General features: G+C 45.2%; 1 protein-coding gene across 1 annotated transcript; it reads left to right on the top strand.

The window, feature by feature from the left end:
* Positions 1-2,397: 2,397 nt before the first annotated feature.
* Positions 2,398-7,647, top strand: LOC135392441 (uncharacterized). Its single transcript, XM_064623151.1, has one exon. The coding sequence runs from the start codon at positions 2,398-2,400 to the stop codon at positions 7,645-7,647; it is 5,250 nt and encodes a 1,749-aa protein (XP_064479221.1).
* The last annotated feature ends 6,977 nt before the right edge of the window (positions 7,648-14,624 follow it).

A 14,624-nucleotide genomic window follows, 5' to 3' on the forward strand; every position in this document is an offset into this window, starting at 1 on the left:
CGAGGCCAACCGGAAGCCGCACGTACGCTAGTAATGAATTACGCTGTAATTTGCAAATTTCTTAGTGAGGTTAGGTTAGGTCAGTACATATTACACGCGGGGGGTATCCCCCACCCCGCAGTTGTTCGAGACTGTGCTCACTTCCGTCTAAGCCTCGTTCCCAGGGTTAGATCTGAGCGTGCCCTATCTTGAAAATGTGTTCCACCCAGATAGCCTTTCGATCGCTGGGGCATGTCAGCAGCGTGTTTTTACGCTTTCAAGTCTGGTGTCATGTGCGCAGCGTGTGTGCAGGCGCATCATCACGGTAGGCTGCCTGTAAGTAAACAGCAATAGCATTGAAGCAAGGGTGGCCATATCCTGCATCGGACTCCCACACTCATAACTTTTATAGTGTGTGTGTGTGTGTGTGTGTGTGTGTGTTAGCGCTGTTTTCGTTGTTACCCAGGGTGCCCCTGCCTGTGAGTTGTGTGCAAGTTGGCAGTGTCGTGACCTCGTGTCGTTCAATCAGTGCGGTGCTATGGTTAATTGTGACCTCCTTTATCTGCGTATCTCTGCATATAACATTATTGTACAAATCATCAAGCACTGAATTGATTTATTCTGTTCAGCTAGCAAAGACTGCCTGTGCTCTGACTGTCACTTGCTGTAACTTAATATAATGGGAATGTACACACTTGTCCTACAGTCATATATTGAGCGCACACCACAGACTCCATATCTTCAAAAATAAAAGGGCACACTTTAGTGTCGGCATATCGGCCAGAAGGTAATGGCCTTGTCGAAAGAAGCAATAGGACTCCCCTCTCGGTCTTACGCAAAATCTGCGCTCTAGAACCCCTATCCTGGCCCAAGAAACTTCACCAAGCTGCCTTCGCTATCAACACCTCAGTGAACTCAAGCACGAGCTTCACTCCATTTCAGCCGTTGTTTGGCTATGCGCCTAAGATACAGCTCCATCGCCCCATTAAGCAATCGGGCTTTGCTGAACGCATACTGGATGTTGCGACGCAACAGTCCGAAGCAGCCGCTAATTCCGAAGCAGCCCAGGCTTCTCGGCAAGAAATCTATGTGTGTATTGGCATCGAGGCGGAAGACCAGTCACAAGGACTGGCTCCCATATAACTATCTCAACAAGCTAGGACTAAAACTAGAACTAGTGCAATGCCAACTCCTGCGTGTGAAATCACGTCACGTTAAGGATTGCTGTTCGTGCTTGTCGTCGCCATGCAACAGACCGAGACTGCGGAGAGTTGCGTACGGGATAACGGCACGAAGGAAAGTAGTAGTGAACAACGTACACTCTTAACTCCGTACCCTTTAGTAAAGGGTAAAAAATCGCAATATTTTACCCTCTATTTCAGAAGCTACCAGGTACCCTCTGAGCGACCCCTTTTATAAAAGGTACAAGGAAACCCACTAATTAGAGGTTACGGCCTTCAATCCAGCACCTGCCCGTAAAGGGTACGCCAACGCGCGGCTTTTTATACAGGATGTTCATTTTTATTCGCAACAGATTAGCGCTCATTTGGCAGGTGGGTTATGTGAATTTTTGCTAATTAATCGGTCCGTCGTTACAGACACATGCGTCACGAAATGTCGGAGATGTTTGTAACTACGGATGGGTTAATTTGCGAAAATTAACGTAACCCACCTGTCAAATGAGCGCTGGTGTGATGCGAATAAAAACAAACACCCCGTGCGTGGGATATGGACAGACATTTACAGAACACACCAAGGTACCAAAATGAACCCGCAGAAAAGGAGATCTTGAACATATGTGTATTACAAAAACAGAAGTATAGCTAGAGGTGACACATTGTGCACAAGTGCGATTCTGATGTGAGGAGGAACCATGATCGCTTTACCATAGGTATGTGGAAAAAAGAACTATCTTCTAAGTGAGAAGCAATGCATAAAAGTGCGAGGAAGCCAGCGAGTCAAAACAACTGACCTATGTTTGCTAAGCTGAACAGACCCAACGAAATGGAGAATTGCAGCAGAAAAAAATTTATTCCACATTCGTGTTTCAGAGGCGAGCGCAAATGGCAATACAGTATTACATAAAACGCACACAACCTTGAGGAATATGAGTGTACAGTAACGCAGGAGACACTACATTACTGCTGTTGGGGAATCGAAACTAACTTTATCTTCTTTGTGTGTGTTGAATGGGTTTGGGAACTGTCCTGAAACGAAAAGGACGAAGAGGAAGTTTGCATGATGATGATGATTAAAACGAACGTTTTTAGACGACACATGACGCTTGTCATCCTTTTCTGATCGGCAAACTGGGAAACGAACCGGGTCATCGTGTTGCATAACACAAATTTATGGTGCCGAAACCCGGGAATTCCACTGAGATACCGACTAGAGAGGGTGGATTGAGCATCAACAACGATGGATCGTCTAAAGCAAAAACGAGGAGTTCTACGTACAGCGGTGACGAAGCTTATCAACGAAATCGACGTGTTACTGGAAGCACCTACTACAACGACGGGTGAGCTTTGCACAAAACTTGATCTTTTGAAGTTAAAAGAAGAGACTCTGAAGTCTTTAGACAACTCTATCGAGGCTCTTGTGGTGGATGAAGACTTCGCTGATGAGATCCAGACAGTCTTTTCTTACGAAGAAAAAATATGTGTAACGAAATCAAAAATTTGTCAGAAACTGAATGCGCATGAGAGACCACCTGAAGTACAACCGGAGTCCACAACAGGCACGCAACAAACACGGGCAAGAAACCCCACTGATACCAGGGTGAAACTACCAAAGTTAGAAGTACCGAAGTTCAACGGAGAACTTACGCTTTGGACGACGTTTTGGGATCAGTTCGAATCCAGTATTCATACAAACGAAACTTTGCACAAAGTTGACAAGTTCAAGTACCTTAAGAGCTACTTGACTGGCAAAGCAGCTACCGCTATTAGCGGGCTGCCACTTACCAACGAGAACTACGATGCTGCGATAGACATTTTGAAACAACGTTTCAACCAGAAGCAACTTATTGTCGACCAACATCTAGACCGCTTGTTGAATCTGCCAAAGGTTAACGATGCACAGAATTCCGTTCGACTTCGGGAACTATATGATGAGATCCAAGTACGAATACGAAGTCTACGGGCTCTTGATGTCGACCCGAAAGATTACGGAGTCATGCTGATGACTGTGTTACGGAAGGTCATACCAAAAGAGGTGACTTTAGACTACAATCGCAAGTACGCGGGAGCTACCCCCGAAGGCAAAGAAGAAATTGAGAATTTTCTAGACTTTCTCAAAGTCGAAGTGGAAAGTCGAGAGAAGGACATGTCGTCAATCGACAAGCGCATGGAAGGCGGACGTCATAGCATGGAACGAAGGGACACAAGGCGACCTTTCGAGCGGCAAACGACCGGAGCCTTGGCGACTGGAGTGACAGTTCGACAGACAGACTGTGTTTTATGCAAAGCAACTGACCATACTCTAGAAAACTGCAACGGCAACCTCGCGGTTGAAGACAAGAAAGCTTTACTTTCGCGAGAAGGTCGCTGCTTCAAGTGCGGAAAGCGGTATCACCGATCAAGAGACTGCAGAACCGCTCCTCGTCTAAAATGCTCACACTGTGGTGGGCATCATCTCACGGTACTATGTGAACAGCCCTTGAAGAGACAAGGCAATGAAGAACCCAGAAATTCTCGTTTGGGTGTGTTGTCATCTACCATGTCAGAGTCCGAAATCAACAGAGACAGCGGCACGATCCTTCTACTGACAGCTCGGGTATGGGCAGAAACTAACGCAAAGCGACAGTTCGTGAGGATAATGCTTGACGGAGGAAGTCAAAGGACATTTATTAAGGAGTCCCTTTCACATCTGCTTGACTGCGAATCAGTAGGGGAGGAGGTGTTGACGATATGCGCCTTCGGTTGTAGACCGTTGAAAAGAAGGTGTCGTCGTGTTAAAGTTTGGCTTCGCAGCCAATATTCCCGCAAAGAAGTGTGTGTTGAAGCACTGGAAACACCTGATATTTCAGCTAATGTGCTACACCCACCTGATTGTAACCTAACACGAACTCTAGCCGAGAGAGGCATGCAGGTGGCCGACGTTGTACTTACGGGCATAACCTGTAATAGCGAGGTCCAGATCCTCATTGGTGCAGATTCCTACTGGGCAGTAGTGACAGGCGAGACGGAACCAATCACAGACAAGCTCTTCGCGATTAAAACGATATTCGGCTGGACAGTTCAAGGCCCTACTTCCTCATCGCCGTCTGACAACTTGGACACCAATGTAGGTGTGCTTAGAGTAACAGCGGAAAGCTTTGAAGACGAAACTTCTTCCCAGCTGCGAAGATTTTGGGAACTTGAACACATTGGGATTCAGCACAACGAAACCGAATGCAAAGAAGATCATACTAATGAAGTGATGGATCATTTTACTAAAACAATTACGAAGAAAGACGGAAGGTATGAAGTTTCCCTACCTTGGACCACGAAAAAAGACGAGTTACCTTCAAATCTAGAAGTAGCAAAGACAAGACTCCGATCGCTAACGAAACGCCTCATGAGAGACAGTGGGGTAATTGAAGAGTACGATGCTGCTATTCGCCTCTATGAACAAAACAGACATGCGGAAAAGATACCAGCGGACGACAACTCGACTAACACTCAGTACTACCTTCCTCATCGAGCCGTGATTCGACGTGAAAGGGACACCACAAAAATCAGGATTGTATTTGATGCTTCGTCTAGTGTCGCTAGCGAACCTTCTCTCAACGATGTTCTTCATGCTGGACCAAATCTTAATCCGGAGGTCCTTCACGTTCTACTCCGCTTTCGCAAGAACACAGTTGCACTGATCGCTGATATTGAGAAAGCCTTCCTACAGATTTCATTAGCCGAAGCTGACCGCGATGCTTTAAGATTCCTGTGGTACACGTCAACACCGAGAGTGGGACAACCATTACCCGACGTTGAAGTTCTGCGTATGACACGGGTCCCATTCGGCGCTACTTCAAGCCCTTTTCTTTTAGCTGGAACTGTGCGACACCATCTACAAACATCGTCTGAAAAGTACCCGACGACTTGCAAACTCCTCTTAGAGAGTTTCTACGTAGATGACCTGGTAACCAGCGTCGACACAGTTGAAGAAGCACAACAGCTTTGGAAGGAATCAGTCATCATTTTTGAAGATTGCTGCATGAGATTACGAAAATGGGCAACCAATGATGAACAGCTGTGTGCAACTCTGCGGCACTACGAAGACGAAAGGTTGATCTCACACCACGAGAGGAAGGTGTTAGGTCTGGTTTGGGACGCGGAAAGTGATACGTTACGAGTTGCGTTAAATTCCGTGATGGACTTTCTGCTGACAGCTAACGTTACAAAGCGTAGCCTGCTTCAAACGGTAGCGCGAATATTCGATCCTCTTGGGATTCTCGCACCATTCGTTATAAAAGCCAAGATCTTGTTCCAACGTGTCTGGCAAAAGGAACTAAGATGGGACGAGAGTCTCCCGCACGACATTCTGGAAGACTGGCAAAAATGGTGTCATGAACTCCCAAAAGCCGATGAAATATGGATTCCAAGGAGCATTAAAAGTACGGCGCAAGTACTCAGCCAATCCGTACACGTATTCTGCGACGCCAGTTTACAGGCATACGGAGCGGTCGCCTACATCAGGAGCCAATATGCCGACGGATCATGCACCGTTCAACTTTTGTTGTCGAAAAGCAGAGTTGCTCCTTTGAAAAGCATCACATTACCACGTCTGGAACTGCTCGGAGCTCTGCTAGGGACTCGCCTTTGCAACTATGTCAACCAGAGCTTCAGCGACATTGTTAAGGCCACACTCTGGACTGATTCTATGATTGTACTTTACTGGGTACAGGGTCAAGCACAACGCTACAAGCCCTTTGTGGCCAACAGAATCTCTGAAATACAAAGTCACAGGAATCTTTCAGATTGGCGACACTGTCCTGGAAAAGAAAATCCAGCAGATCTTCTTACACGTGGCGTAAACGTTGAATACTTGAAGGCAAGAAGTGTCTGGTGGGAAGGACCGCCATGGCTGAAGGAAACAGAAGCGAGCTGGCCGAAGCTGGTTGACGCGCGCGGAATGCTAGGAGAAAACTTCCGTGACGAAGAAGTCAAGACAACATACGTCATGCTCCTGCCATCTCGTCAATTGAAGCCAATTCTAAATTTGAACGACTATTGTTCGCTGGATAAAATCATCAGGGTAACGTCATGGATGTACAGGTTTATACAGAATGCGAGACAAAGAGAGCCTAAAGAAAGGGGCCCCCTCACTACGGAAGAGCTACAGCAGGCCGAAAGGTACTGGATCAAAGAAGTTCAAGAGGAGGTGTTCTCAGAAGAGTTGCAAGCACTGCATTGCTCACAACCAGTAAAATCAACGTCAAACCTAAGAGACTTCCACCCATATTTGGACCCGAATGGACTTCTACGGATAAAGGGAAGATTACAACGAAGCAACGAAAACGAAGAAGTGAAGCATCCATTGATATTACCAAAGCAGCACACTTACACGCGACTACTTATCGAAAAGACGCATCAACGCTTACTGCATTCTGGAGTTCGTGACACGCTCGTTGAGCTAAGAGAACATTATTGGATTATCCAGGGTCGTCAAGCTGTGAAAAGTGCTCTGTACAAGTGCATGTGGTGCAAGCGGCAACGCGCTCAACCGACGTTCCAAGACGTTGCCCCGCTTCCTCCTGATAGGATAAACAGGACTGGACCTTTCGAGGTAACGGGAACAGACTTTGCGGGACCCCTCTTCTACAAGACTGTAGGCAACAACTCAACGAAATGCTACATCGCTCTTTTTACGTGTGCTGTAACAAGAGCGGTACACCTAGAAGTTGTCGACGATCTCACAGCAAACCAATTCCTCATGGCATTTCGCCGGTTCGTAGCCAGAAGGGGATTATGTAAGACTATTTATTCTGACAATGCGCTTGCCTTTAAGCGAGCTTCTAAGGATTTGAAGATCCTCTGGAACAATATACGTAGCCCTGAGGTACTCGCCTACTTTTCCAAAAAATGTATCCACTGGAAATTTATTATCGAGCGAGCAGCATGGTGGGGAGGGTTTTGGGAGAGGATGGTGCGATCAGTGAAGAATACTCTCCGACGATCACTATCAAAAGCTTTACTCCATCATGACGAACTGATCACAATTCTGACCGAGATTGAAGCCATAGTAAATTCTCGACCGCTCACCACTGTTCATGATACACCAGAGGATTCTTCAGTGCTAACTCCTGCTCATTTCCTGGTGGGAAAGAGACTGACGACGTTGCCAACTGACAAGGTGACGTCCACAGCGTCAGACTGGAGCTCGCTGAACAAGAGTTACCGACGTCGTGAACAGCTGCTCAACTCCTTCTGGACCCGATGGAGGAAGGACTATTTGCTACAACTTCGGTCCCATCACACAGCGAAACGTGGAAATGCAGTAACTTTGAAGCCCGGAGATTTGGTACTGCTCATGCAAGATCGCTTACCAAGACATCTGTGGAAGATGTGTCGGGTAGACACCATTATTCCCAGTGCTGACGGAAAAGTAAGAGCGTGCACAGTCCGACTACCAGACGGAACGTTGTTACGTCGACCTGTGCAACTTCTCTGTCCACTAGAGATTGTTTAATCAAGTGAGCAACTACTCACTGCGGGGGAGGATGTTGGGGAATCGAAACTAACTTTATCTTCTTTGTGTGTGTTGAATGGGTTTGGGAACTGTCCTGAAACGAAAAGGACGAAGAGGAAGTTTGCATGATGATGATGATTAAAACGAACGTTTTTAGACGACACATGACGCTTGTCATCCTTTTCTGATCGGCAAACTGGGAAACGAACCGGGTCATCGTGTTGCATAACAACTGCGTTATCAGCGTTGGAGGCGCTCTGGGACGAGTTTGTGAGGTACTGCATTGCGCTGGTGACGGTATATGTGAACCTGCATGTGGGATCCTGGGAACAAAAGTTTGGGCAATGAGAGTAACAATTACGGAACCATTCAAATCGGTACAAAGCACAAGGTACAAAGCAGCATAAATGCAGGAAGGCGTTCACTCCGCGATTGAGTCTTAGAATATCGTAAGAATACAACGAGTAGGAAGCTGCGAATTATATATCTTGATGCATATATCCGCAGCTCGCAAAATGCACGCCGGTGTATTGACTTGGCGACCAAGTAAGAGCAGAAAAGTAGCAAGCGTAAGTGGCGTTCATATGCAGGACCGCAAAACGCTTGCCATAATCACAACAAACATGCGCTAAGAGCTCTTGCTATCAAAATAACGCACGTACCTAGCACAAAACGTACACTTACCCAGTGTATGAAGTGTGTGAATTAGGGCTGCGGTGGTGACGTTCGTTTTCGGTTATATATTCTTTGCAATCTTCGCACTCACTACACTTTCCCCTGAGAACACCGAAAATATCCTTGTTTGCTAGAGACATCTAGCTTTTCCGTTGTTCCTGACGATACTATGATAAACGCGAGGAAAACCACTGATTAAAACAGATTACACTTGTTAACGGACGGACGACGAGCGTTAAGCGTTTCAAGGCAACCGCTCTCAGTGTGGATAGACATAGACCAGGCTCGGCTACGCAGCGAAATCGGAAATCTTGGTGGTTGCGGCATTGACAATGGTTTTCCACCCTTTAGAAAGAAACATACTATCAGTATTCCAGACTGCGAGCTTATAATCTGTGTTCATACAGCATTGATAACATGTAGACGACGTATAGATGACGCTGAAACAGATAAAAAATAACAGCGTAGATTCTCAACTGTCGTCTCGAATGGGAGGCTGAAACGCATTTTTATGCTGAAAAATAGAAGGAAAACAAACGATAAGAACATGAACGATAAGAAACTAACAAAGAAATTATCGTTGGAGATTTCGCTTAGAAGTTACAGTGCCGGAGTAGAGGGTACATTTATAAGTTACAACAAGCTGTTTTTGTTTTTTCCGAGATGTAACTTCTATTCGTGTTGTAAAGACATGACCTTGGTCGCTTTTAACCTCTAAATATACGTTACAGTGGTGTAACCTCTAAGAAATCTCGAAATCTACGTCTATATAGAAGTTACATGTTTCTAAAAGTTACAATAAAAGGTACGGGTTTAAGAGTGTACCTTCCACGCGTTTCTTCGAATAGCACAGACGAAGGTAGCCAGCGTCTTCCGAACTCCATAGCACCAAGGACTGCTCTCTCCCTGTGTATAACTCTGCGAACACCTGCTCGAACGAGGCTTAGAACATGTGACGGCCCCCAAGCGCGACCGCCGTGTACTGCTATGCAGCACGCAATCCAAACTTGGTAATTTATCTCTACGGCTAAGAGAATGAACTGCCGTCTATCCCGGATTGGAACGGGGGTTGAAGGAGCGTTTGAATGGTGCTCCAGCGAATCTGTGAGAAATCTATGACCGCAGCCACCGACCTCACAACTTCAGTGTTGGTAACCTTGTGTAGGTCAAACGCCAAGTACCCATGCCATATGGAAAACTGTCACCTCGTTTCAACGGTGTGTACCGTTTGGTGGAACAGCTGACCCCAGGAACCTTCAAAGCTCTTCGTGTGTCAAGTCATGGGTTACGACTCTTGAACCAGCCACGAACGGTGCATGTGTCACAGATCAAGGCATACAAACCCCCAGTCTCGCCCGTCGCCATTCCAGAGCCCAACCACGACACACAACCGGCAGATCTTGGAGACACTCAGGCTGCTTCATTGCCTTCTCATTCGAGCAGCGAGCACCGCCCTCAACGTTCCAGGAGATGCCCATCTCATCTTCAGGACTATGAACTTTATTAGTCTTTCGTGCAGCATTTTGCACTTTGCGTCTCGACCAAGAGACTTGGTCTTCTTAAGCACCGGTGGGATGTGAGATTGTACAACCAGACGGACTCAGCCAAATAGCTCACACAGACGCACACACAATTGGCACGCAAGGATCAGATAACGAGAGCAGACAGTTATCCGGTATTTTGAACACCTGTGGTCGCTCTTAGCGCGCTCTCAGGTTTCCGGACGGCCGATGAGAGAACCAGTTAGCGTCTCGGCCTCGAGGTATTAAGCACGAGCCATATGTACTCTTTAAGTAATTTGTTAAAGTAAACTGTTCCCCTGCCTCAACTCATACTGGTCAGGGGCTTCTTCTGCGCTCATTCTTTATAAGCTCCTCTCTTGACTTCATACTGGCATTGTAAACAATCTCACTTCCATTATCACTGCACCATTACATACCAAACAATCACCACCACTAATGCCTAAAAACTCCCCACAGCTGATGCCATGCTATAATATAACAGCTGAGGCTTTTAATTTAGGCTTTTTGTTCAGAAAGAATTTCTATGGTGATGCAGTTGCAGTTACCACTTCAATCTGACACAGATAGCTCAACAGTAAAATCACATGAGAGGCCTGTGTGACCTCTGCTTCTCCTTTGGCAAGGCTGCTCTGAGAACTGCCACTGTCCAATTGTGCAAATAAGGTATTGCACTATTACATCAGCAGCTCTATACAGCGTTCTTGAGAATTTTCTTTTTTAGCTTTTAAGTCATGCTATAGTTCTCTGACTGTTCCCAGTTTTCTACACTGCCCTGTATTGCAGACAACCTGAAATACAGATGGTAAAGCTCTGAAAAATTTGTGCATGTGCCCCATGCATTTGTGCACTGCGTAGTTACGCAGTTATAAACTGCACAGCTGTGTGCTGAGAGATTGTGCTATTTCTTGAGAAACAACACCGTGGAATATCAAAGCAAACAGCATCACTGATCATTGTCTGCTAGCTTTCTGTATTGATATGTAATGGGGGGGGGGGGGGGGTAGAGGTAGTATGCCGTTGTTGGCCGCACCCAAGTGGGCATCGTCACGACTATAGACAAAAAAAAGGAAAGGGGGAGAGGGGAGTTGAGGATTTCAAAGTGATGCATAGGCGGAATGACCGATACTGATGGGACGGAGGCACACTGTAGGTGAGAGGTGCACGAGAGTGGTCTCTCCACGAGGCCCGTTTCTTGAAGTAAGCGCACGAGGCCGCGATATGTAATGGACAGTAAGTGGAAGTCTGCAATGGACAAATGAATGCAATGCAAATAAGCTCATATAAAGAAAAGAATGAAACTTGAAATCAGATTCATCTTATCTACAATGTGCTGCTATTATTTTTTAGGAAATACAGGACTGTATATCTTTCTTCCACATTTTCTGTTATCTTTTGAGACACTTTGGCAGTTGTAACTTTGCAAAAGCCGACATATTCATTCAGCTGTGTCAGCACAAAGCTACACAACCAGACAGTGTATTAGGGTAGTGAACGCGGTGTACTGCATCATCAACGACAATGTCTGGGAGCAGAAATGTGGGACATTGCTTAATATGCAGAACAATAACATAGATGTTTTTGCATGGCTAACCACCTAACTTCAATAACCGGTGATGAACATGCGATGTCTTCAGCTGGTGAATTCTGGAAATTAACAGGTGACGTATGTGGAGGGGGGATGGTTTGCAAGTTAACAGCAACCAACAGCAACAACAGTTTCACAGATTTTGGGCAAACACATCTATGTTGTCACACATGAAGGGCATACAGTTATTTCATTACACTTTGTTGAACTTTATGTACCCATAAGGGTGCATTACAAAAAAAAAAAGTGGGAGGGGGCAGGGTTACAAAAAGAAACAGAGGTAGAGGTAGTGCGAAACTCCTCTTTAGAAGAAAGGAAAAATTCTGCACACACAACCACAATATTCCTGAAGCAATGGTTTCTACTGTTACAATTACATGTTTTTCATGCATTTAAGCAGGGTTAGTCACGTTCCAGCCACATATCCTTGGCCACATAGCCAGATATACCTTGACATATCTGTACGACAATTAGTTTTCTTCACGTATTGCATTGAAGACCTGCTTTCCTGAAACAAACTAAATAAGAAGGTGTAACATATGTCACGGGCATTTTGTATCGGTTATGCAGTAAAACTAGTATGCTTGAGGAGGAGGGTATTCTCCTGGTGATGATGTGAAGGAAGGAAGCTTCAATCTTTCGAAATGTAGATGAGTGCCGTGGTGCCTTGCATTCTAACAGCATCTAGGCACTCTTTCCTGTGGGCTTTCGAGTGACAGATTCATACATATTAGAATGTATTTGTGGAATGTATTTCCTATGGAACAGATTTTGTGCTTTTTATCGGTAACCACCGCGCAGATTTTTCACAATTTTGTGACGGTAGTATGCCCATATTGCGCTCATCCTTCATTCACTGGTGTGCATTTCGGGGTGGAGTGTGAGTCAAGGCAGAGGTGAGCTAGTACGAAATGCGAGTACCTGTTCCTATCAGGTAATATACAGGACATGTCAAAAAGGAAGAACCGTGGGCACTTAGCACGTACCTGTACTGGTGTAAGGAGAACGAAGTTGCAACATAATTGAAAGTACAGTGAAGTGAAGTATATCAGAAGTGGCCATTGGTTTGGTTCATGCAGTATTACTACAATTTCTACTATTCTATACTTATTGCTCGAACTCAGCTATTTAGAACACATTGAAGACAGACACAACAGAACGAAATTGGGCATTCATGATAAATAGAGGCATGGTTGCAATGTGGATGTGAATGCAGATGTATAGAATAAATCTTGCGACCTGATTACACAGGGGCATGTTTTTCTATTCTTAAGATTTGCCTTACAGCATATGAGACTACACAACAAGTGCACAGATCACACCAGTGTAAAGCTGGAGTGTCGTTGACATCCGTGTCGCTACCATGTCATGACATCAGTTTCATGACAGCTGTCAACAATGCATAGCATGTGAGATTTGCCAGGAAATCTTGCAAAAAAATGAGCATGCCTGGGTTCGCAGATCACGTGATCTGTCATACATCTGCAGTCACGTCATAATGATACCCATGATTTAGCATAGACGATACAAATGTCAATCTGCCACGTGGTGACTGTCCTCAGCATAGCTGCGTTTCAGACAGATCGATGTACTTGTGCGCCGCAGTACAAGGTGAAAAAACATTACCAATAACAACAGGTCCCTGTGATCTACATATATTTCACGCAACTGGTAATTGTGTTACTGGTTCTCTTTGCACTGTCTCAGACACACCCTACATGTCCTTTTATCACCGTTCCCTTTTTCATGATCTCTGTTTGTTCGTTATATGCAACAGATAGCATTTCCGGTATTCAGTCACTCTTCATGTCCAATGTACAGCAGTAATTTCAACTGTTCAGTGTTGGTACTTCCTGTGCAGTAAGAGTGTCAGCTAGTGGTTCTGCTTTTCATGCTAAACTGCCCAATCGAATTCCGCTCTGTTGCACTATCAATGCATTGGAGTTGTGTCTCCACGCACAATGTAGTAAATATTTCTTTTTTCCATAGCATGTGGCATGGGACAAACATCTGTACTTCACAACTAATAGTTGATATCCTTAATAATAATAATCCTTGTGGAAATGCGTAACAAGTTTTATTGATTTAATGCAAATGAACAACTCAAAAGCATGAGGTACAGGCACTGCTGTACCCATAAGAGATAATTTGGAAGAAAAGAAACAAAGTGTTGGGCATACACAGAGCTGCTCACACAGCACAGGGGAACACTGTGTGAATCATGGTCATGGGCTTGTATTGGCAGTAATCGCGTCCCAGAAATATGTCCCTTTGATAAAGTCTGCAGCCAGGTTTCTTGTGTTTTGTCTCTTGAGGTGGCAGTCTACAAAGCCACATCTGCTGTTAGCAGATGATAAATGTGAGCATAAAAGCAAGTAGCTGTCACCTTGAATATTTTCTAATATTACGGTACATCATCATTGCAGAAATGTTGGTTGTTGGCATATTTGCCCTCCCCTTCTGGTGTGGTGTGCTGGAAGCGGTTGAGCACACGTTTTAGCTACACATGCACTTACATGTGCGTCCTTATAAAATTTTGACACCTTCACTTCTCTGTGGATTTTCTCCTGAACCGGCAAGGTGAAACCTGCTCACAATTTTGCACGCAGCATCTGCACACACCTGACAGTGGTCGACGTCATGACTACACGGGCTGCTTGACACTGTAGTGTTGTGTTTATATGCCCCCGTGAAGGCTCTCATTTGTCCATACAAATTCGTTGACACAAAACACTGTTCGCAATATTTCCTTGTATGCCTCTGCGGGACATTTCTACCTGTACTTTTATCGAATAGCCAAGTCTGATATCCTAAAGACACGATGTTTTGTCAAAATTTCTCCCAGTCGACATAAAGAGCAGCACCATGCATTGAAGCCGATATCTCACCAGCCAGATCTCACCAGCCCAAAATTGTGCCAAGAAACATGCTGATAGCAATTTCCAAAAAAAAAACATTAGTGCTTTGATAATGACAGAACACAATAGTACTTTCCTATGGGGCTTGCATCTTTCTGGGCAAGCAAATCAAGCTTCCAAGGGGATCTAGAGCTTCCTCCATATGGTGCCCTTTTCAGAGTCAGATCTAAAATATTGTACCTTGTTAATGCATTTGGACATCCAACATATAACTCCAGGTACCCTCTCAATGCTACTATTTTGGAATGTCACTCATAGCATTTCAAAGGCGAGCTA

This window comes from Ornithodoros turicata, chromosome 4, assembly GCF_037126465.1.
Source record: "Ornithodoros turicata isolate Travis chromosome 4, ASM3712646v1, whole genome shotgun sequence".
Taxonomy (NCBI): Eukaryota; Metazoa; Arthropoda; class Arachnida; order Ixodida; family Argasidae; genus Ornithodoros; species Ornithodoros turicata.

Excerpts from the sequence above, each read along its gene's own strand:
- LOC135392441 (XM_064623151.1), top strand. The coding sequence starts at position 2,398 with ATGGATCGTCTAAAGCAAAAACGAGGAGTTCTACGTACAGCGGTGACG.